The 7500-nt window shown below is 45.1% G+C and overlaps 1 protein-coding gene across 1 annotated transcript in view; it reads right to left on the bottom strand.

Moving 5' to 3' along the window:
• Positions 1–327: 327 nt before the first annotated feature.
• Positions 328–7500, bottom strand: part of epx (eosinophil peroxidase) — a gene marked incomplete at both ends in the record, with an annotated part of 14126 nt that continues 6953 nt past the window's right edge. The window contains 8 exons of the mRNA XM_080842605.1: positions 328–385; positions 672–774; positions 1086–1169; positions 1482–1646; positions 2072–2283; positions 3453–3690; positions 4029–4199; positions 4779–5037. Coding sequence (XP_080698731.1) covers positions 328–385; positions 672–774; positions 1086–1169; positions 1482–1646; positions 2072–2283; positions 3453–3690; positions 4029–4199; positions 4779–5037 — 1290 coding nt within the window. The remainder of the gene's footprint in view (positions 386–671; positions 775–1085; positions 1170–1481; positions 1647–2071; positions 2284–3452; positions 3691–4028; positions 4200–4778; positions 5038–7500) is intronic.

Below are 7500 nucleotides of genomic sequence, written 5' to 3'. Positions count from 1 at the left end.
TTAAAATAAACAAAACATTTTCTGGGTCAAAAATGTAAAAAATAAATAAGCATATTTATTTCAAACAAGTTTTAGGTTTGCTTATAGGTCCAGTAAATCTTATTGAAAAAGTTACATTTGAGTCAATACATACTTGAGTGTTCTTGAGAGATTGAATTTGTACAGACAAATAATGTAATGATATCAACAAAAATAATTCACAGCCTTAAATGATCATCAACCATGAATGGGCAGTGAGTATGGCAGGAACGAAGCACACACTGATCAGTCCTTGTGTCGACCCCATGGGTTGGATCCAACAGCCCCAGCCAGAGCATTATCTCTTCATTATCTCTGCCTCACACAGCACTGGTTCTGCAGGAGCTCGATTTTCATGGGGGAAAACCTGGAACAGCAAACGTGTCCGAGCGTGTTAGACGGGGAAGTGTTCTCTGGGATCACAGTGAAACTCAAATCAGCATGCCAAGTGTGTAACCTGTCGTGCGTTATTGTCACCTGGTTTCCGTGATCACAACACAACCTAAACAACACCGCCTTTCTGTTGTTAAAATGTAGTGACGTGTGTGTGTGTGAGTGTGTGTTTGTGTGCTTAGGCCAGGCTTTGTCACTGCCGCTGTTCTTGTTTGTGTGGGGACATTCTGTAGCTGGGATGGGTCACAGACCAGACTAACCTCCTGTAACACACCAGTATGAGCAGCATCACAGCCACTCCACCCACCACCGTCCCGACTGCCGCCGCCACTGAAGACGCAGATAAAGATGCCAGGGCAGGCTCTGCCAACGGGCACAGGAGACGGGTGCAGAATGTTTATCGACAAGCAGTCATGCCACGCAAAGGAATGAAAGTACCTGCAGCAATAGGTCTAGAATCTTCTAGAATCTAAACTTTAGATCTTCCGTGATATGTTATGGTGGAACTGGACTGTCATGCGTGTATGCACGTGATCTACTTAGATACAGTTGATACAGACCCAGTAGGTTGGACAAGCTAATGCCTCTAACACACATTATGCCCCTATTCACTATGTGGCATTCTGACAGTATCACTGCTAGGTGAGCATAGCTGCAGGAGTCATGCTGATTACCTGCGCAGGTAAACGAGCCAGGTGTGTTGTGGCACTCTGTGTTCTGGGGACAGAGTGAGGGACTAAACACACACTCGTCCACGTCTGAGGGGAAGACAATAAGAGGATTCAGCCTCGTGTTTTCATTTACTTACTCTACCAAGTTACCTCGCAAAATACAAGGGATTAACCTGAGAGGGATTTTGACTGTTTGATACAACCCAACTGATACGACGATATCGGCATGTTTCCAAGAGCAACAGAACAGGGTTAAAATAATACCATATGAGGTAAAGAGAGGTAATACTGTGATATGAAGTGAGACCATGTGTCTCTACCAGTAACTAAATTATCTTTGTCCTGTAGCACAGTATTTAGAACATACAGTACTTTCCCCACAAGCCTGTAGTGCATTACCTTGGCAGGTAGGGGGCGCTGGTGTCCACTGCTGGGTATGTGCGTCACACCTGATTTGGGACGGGCCAACAAGGATGAAGCCGACAGGACACTGGTACAGCACAGCGTTGTCACAGAGCTGCCAGTTACCAGGGGCGACACGGGGGATGGAGCCGCACAAGGGATCTTAAAGAGAAGAAGAAGAAGAAGAAGAAGAAAGGATGATGTGTTAGAGGGGAGGCGGAGGGTACTAGTTGTTCTGGATTAAATCACTACTCCACTATATATGTATACAGTATATAGAGAGATATGAATGTGTGTGTGTAAATACGTATATATACAAATATAATATATACATATTTAATAAAAAATGTATTATTGTTCTCCAGATTTGAAATGGGATTTCATTGAATCTCTCCAGGAGTTCCACTAAGCATGCTGTGTACTGTAAAGTATAGATTTGGTTGGTTAGTATTGTATTTTATTTGCCGACTGTCTTATGATGACCTTCTTGCATCCATTTATTTCACTGAATGTGATTAAATCAATCAATATCCTTCCATGAATACATTTCCATGGATTTTTGTCATTTTCAGTCAAACTCAAGTGACCTGTGTCGGGCTCTCTCCAGGCGCTGAGGTTGAGTGGGGGTATGAGGGGGTGGGCACAGGGGAGCAGGTCCTCTGTGTGGAGCGTGCGTGTAAACGGGTCTGGCGGCACCAGCCGGATGTGTGTGTTGTCGCAGATGATGCGGGAGAGAGAGACCCCGTGCAGCGCCGTCCGCTGGGCCCTGCTGAACATCCCCTCTCTCTGCCACCAGAACCTGACGAGGGAGATAATAAACTATTACTCTGAGTGTGTGTGTGTGTGTGTGTGTGTGTGTGTGTGTGTGTGTGTGTGTGTGTGTGTGTGTGTGTGTGTGTGTGTACGTGTGTGTACGTGTGTGTGTGTGTGTGCGAACATCCCCTCTCCCTGCCACCAGAACCTGACGAGGGAGATAATAAACTGTGACACTGAGTGTGTGTGTGTGTGTGTGTGTGTGTGTGCGTGAGTGTGTGTGTGTGTGCGTGTGTGTGTGTGTGTGCGAACATCCCCTCTCCCTACCACCAGAACCTGACGAGGGAGATAATAAACTATGACTCTGAGTGTGTGTGTGTAGTTGTGTGTGTGTGTGTGTGTGTGTGTGTGTGTGTGAACATCCCCTCTCTCTGCCACCCGAACCTGACGAGGGAGAAGGAGGGCAGGGGCTCAACGAGAGCGGCTTCTTTGCTTGTCTGAGTATTTATTTAAGTGTCTACTTTTTATGATTATAGTATAAAATATTATACTATTTATTTGCAGTTCTTTTTATTTGCCATTGTCTGTTTGTTTGTTTGTTTGTTTGTTCGTTCGTTGATTCATTTATCCATCCATTCATCCATCCATCCATCCATCCATCCATCCATCCATCCATCCATCCATTCATTCATTCACCCATCCATCTATCCATCCATCCATCCATCCATCCATTCATTCACCCATCCATCCATCCATTCATTCATTCATTCACCCATTCATTCATTCATTCATTCATTCATTCATTCATTCATTCATTCATCATAAAATAATTCTTACAGGTTCAATTTGCTGCAGTATTAATAACAATTAGAAAAAGATGAATATCAGTATAAATGAATATCAGTATGAATATCAGTATTAATATCAGTATAAAACAGCTCATCAGTCCCTGTCTCAGAAGTGACCTGAATCGCAGACTGAATTCAATGTATACATAACAAGTTGACGCCAAAAGGGTGAAAAAATGTCAGGGCCTTATCTAACACCAAGAAAGTAGACTGAAGCAGAGAGAACACAGTGTGTGTAGGTCCACAGCAGAGAGAACACAGTGTGTGCAGCGAAAACACAGTGTGTGCAGGTCCACCAATCCAACCCAAACAGTGCCCAGTGTGTCGCTTGTGTGAGGTCAAAGGTGAGAGCAGTGTCTGCCCCTACCTGTCTCCGTCTCTGAGATCCCTGAACTGTTTGGCCAGCAGACACGCCAGGAGGGGCCCCACGCGACCCCCGGGCAGGGGAGGCTCCGAGATGGCCCCCACCCACACGTCCATGTTTTGGGGGGTGCCGTACAGAGCCAGCAGTTTCTGAGCCAGGGTCGGATTCCCCATGATTCCTGCCAGCTCAGACTCAGAGCCGGGGTCAGACAGGCCACAGAACGTCCTCCACGCGCTGTAGCCTGGGCGGAGAGAGGAGGAGGTAAAGTAAGAAGAAAAGTATGTAAGTAAAGTAAGAAAATGTGACTCTGAGTGGGTGTGTGTGTGTGTGTGTGTGTGTATGTGTGTGTGTATATGTGTGTGTGTGTGTGTGTGTGTATGTACGGTGATGTGTATGTGCATATTTATGTGCGTGTATGTGTGTATGCCTGTGTGTGTGTGTGTGTGTGTGTGTGTGTGTGAGTGTGTGTGTGTGTGTGTGTGTGTGTGTGTGTGTGTGTGTGTGTGTGTGTGTGTGTGTGTGTGTGTTTGTGTGTGTGTTTGTTTGTGTGTTTGTTTGTGTGTGTGTGTGTGTGTGTACCTGGTAGGCCATGGTCTCTGCCCCTCTGCAGGTTGAGGGCCCCCAGGTCGAAGGGAAGCCCTCCCTGAGCCTGGAAGAGCCTCTCTGTCAGCTCCTCCACCATCATCTGATCTGAGACCTGCAGCTTGGCCGGGGACAGCAGCAAACCTCGCAACACAGGGTCAATGCCTCCTGAGAAACAGAAACAGAGAGAGAGAGGAAGAGAAAGAGAGAGAGAGAGTATGAGAGACAGAGAGGATGAGAGAGAGACATTGTGAGAAAGGGGATGAGAGAGAGGAACAGAGAGAGAGACAGAAAGAGAGGATTTGAAAGACAGAGAGAGAGAGAGAGAATGAGAGAGAGCCATATAGAGAAAGGATGAGAGAGACAGAGAGAGAGAGAGGATGAGAGAGAGGAACAGAGAGAGAGACAGAGAGAGAAAGGATGAGAGAGAGAGAGAGGATGAGAGAGAAAGAGAGAGAGAGGAACAGAGAGGAACAGAGAGGGTCAGTGCGTAGGGTCAGCACTGAAGGAATCCTAAAAATATGGTATAAAAAGGTCTATGAGACTCAAGTTAACTCACCACTATGGACATGTAGACAAATGCAGACCACAAAATAATCAATGTAAAGCCGTCTGAACAGGTTAGGATAGACATTAAACTTAAAGTTATCCCCATGGCTAAATAATCATAAACGTGTATGATTTTGCAGAGTGCCAATGTGTTCAGTAAAGTTAAAGTAAGTGGTAATAAGAGCCTGCCTGTCTCACCCTCGTGGATGACCCTCCAGGAGGCGAAGAGCGAGTGGTGGAGGGGCAGTGTGGGGTGCCGGGGGCTGGGCCGGTACCCCGGGCCGAGCCGGGCCACCACCGGCTGCACCGTGACGTGGGCGAAGCGGAATGCTGCGGCCGCAAAGACGTTAGCGATGCTGGGGTTGACCTTTGGGACGTAGCCCTCGTACGCAGGGATCAGCTCAGAGGTCACCTCCTCCCCCAACACACGGGGTAAATAGTGCTCCCATGTCAGAATCTGTGGGGGGGGGGGGGGGGGGAATTTGAAAAGTCATATTCAAATAAAACCAGTGGCGGTCCGTGCATTTCACGACTAGGCCTTCAGCGATGTCCTACACGATGTTAAACTGAGTGAATCCACCTCCTAATACCATCATTATGACGCCATGGCTCTCGAACCAGTATATTTTATACAGAAAGGCAGTATAAGTGAGCATTGCATCACCTTAACATAGTCGAGTACAACAGACTTTATTAATATTTCCGGAGCATTTCAAATCAATACACCCGTATTAACAATACATTAAGAGTAGTAAACTCTAAGTTATATGATCGCTTGGATATTACTGTCACAACTTAAAAATAAAAGGCGATTTTCAGGGATTAGTCTACAAAGTTTTATTAAGTCCACCAAAAGTAGCCTATGTGACTCAATGTGAGGTTTAACAAGTTTAACAAGTAACATCGCATTGTCCCACCTGCAAAGCAGTTTCATTAAACTTCCCATCCTCACGATATCCAGTTTTTCTTGAAAGTTCCGTCTTGAAAATGGCGTTGTAATTGTATCAAAAACTGGAATTATCAAGTTTGTGTAAACTAATTTATTTGAGTTGGTTAATGTAATTATATTTAGTCTTACCAATTGAAACAACTAGAAGAATAAGCATTGAAACCGATGTACGTCGTTTTAGCCAGCTAAACTGAGCACTGAAGCACTGCACCGGTCTGCCTCAGTATCCAATCAAAGGACGTTTACGTGTCACGTTCAACACGAGGAAAGAAATCTTCCGGGCCTTCTAGAAGGCCCAGTGTCGCCAACTCGAAATCTGATTGGTTGTCACAACTGTCTGTTTCAGTTCATTCAACTTAAATGAACTGAAACAGCAAGTTGTGATAGCCAATCAGATGTACACGGGCCTTCAATGTGAATTCTGAAGGCCTCAGGGAAGATTTCTGTTCTCTGGGAAGATTTAAAGGAGCGTGGCAACACATGATAGCGGAAATATGATTGGATGAAAGCTCTAACATAAATGAACAACGCTGGAAGCATGAAATGAAGATAATGGACTATGGGGAATCATTTAATACATATTTATGAAAAGAAAATATTAAAATTAAATTTATTTTATTACATTTATTTTCTGATGATGTTTAGGCCAGCAGAGAAGGCCTTGAAGGCCCTGACGGACCGCCACTGAATAAAACTGAATTATTTTAGTTTTCTTTTCTTCAATGTATGTACATATATGTATGTGTACAGACTATGGTTTGTCTTTATTTTAGGGTTGCTGTCTGGGTCGTTTCTTAGGGAGGGGGGGGGGGTGGGGGGAGGGAGAATTCTTTGTAAAACTTGAATCCGTCACATTTTCAAATTTGAAAAAAAAACAAAAAACTGAATTGAATTGAATTGAATGAGCATAAAAAAAAGAGAGAGAAGGAGGGAAGGTGTGAGAGGAAACGAGAGGAATGAACAGAGAGACGGAAGAGGAAGCGATCAGTCAGCGTATTTGGAGAACAGACTCTCACAGGGCAATGTCACTGCAGTCTCGGTTTCACTGAAACGTTGCAGTGATGACTTGAAATGCTCACTACAGCTCTGTGAAATCCTGTGCACTGGGAGGGCTATGCTGACTCTCTCTCTCTCAGGGTCATACACCTTTGGAGGTTTGTAGCCTTTAACCACTCAGCACTTTCACGACACGACACGACTCTTTTCCAGTTCATTTTCAAAACCAAAAACCCTACACTAACATTATCACCTCATCCACTCTTGCAACTTGCTGGCTGACAGAACAGAAAATCTACGATGTCAGACTTTATACCCCAGGGCAGTCGAGTGAGGTATAATCTGCCAGCACCAGGCTAATGGTTAGGGACTGTTATTCTCAGAGGCCATTATCTGAGGCACACGCTCTTGTGCAGTGGTGTAGTGGTCCCTGGAGAAGTGGGTATACTCCTAATTTTGCAAAACATTTTAGCAGCCCATACAGCACAGGATAAACGCCCTGTTTTGAGAAGTGGGTATACGCAATGCTGACTGAAAATTAAGTGGGTATACTTCGTATACCTGCGTATACCCTGGACTACACCACTGCCCTTGGGCCCATGGCAGGCAGGGGCCTCCTTGCAGCACCACTGGGGTTCAATTATGTCTGGACATCATCAACAACACTGACCTCCTGAACTGGTAGAGAAGTTGTTTAGTAATCAGAAGGTTGCTAGTCCGATTCCCTGTCAAAGCGTCCGAACCCCTAATTGCTCCTGATGTGCAGTGTGCCATCAGTGTAAATGTAAAATATGTAATCCCTGTAAGTTAATTTGGATAAAAGCGTCTGCTAAATGACTAAATGTAAATGTAACTAGACGACTTATGAGACAGAAGGGCTGAGACGTCAAACCCCGAGGCCTTCTATAAACTAAAACTAAGTAAACAGTCTAATAGTCCCTCAGCACCAGATACATGTTGTGGGAGTTTGATTCT

The sequence above is a fragment of the Sprattus sprattus genome (genome assembly GCF_963457725.1).
Source record: "Sprattus sprattus genome assembly, chromosome: 7".
NCBI classification, from domain to species: domain Eukaryota; kingdom Metazoa; phylum Chordata; class Actinopteri; order Clupeiformes; family Clupeidae; genus Sprattus; species Sprattus sprattus.
The sequence above is the reverse complement of the archived record's forward strand: the minus strand, read 5'-3'. Positions and strand labels throughout refer to the sequence as shown.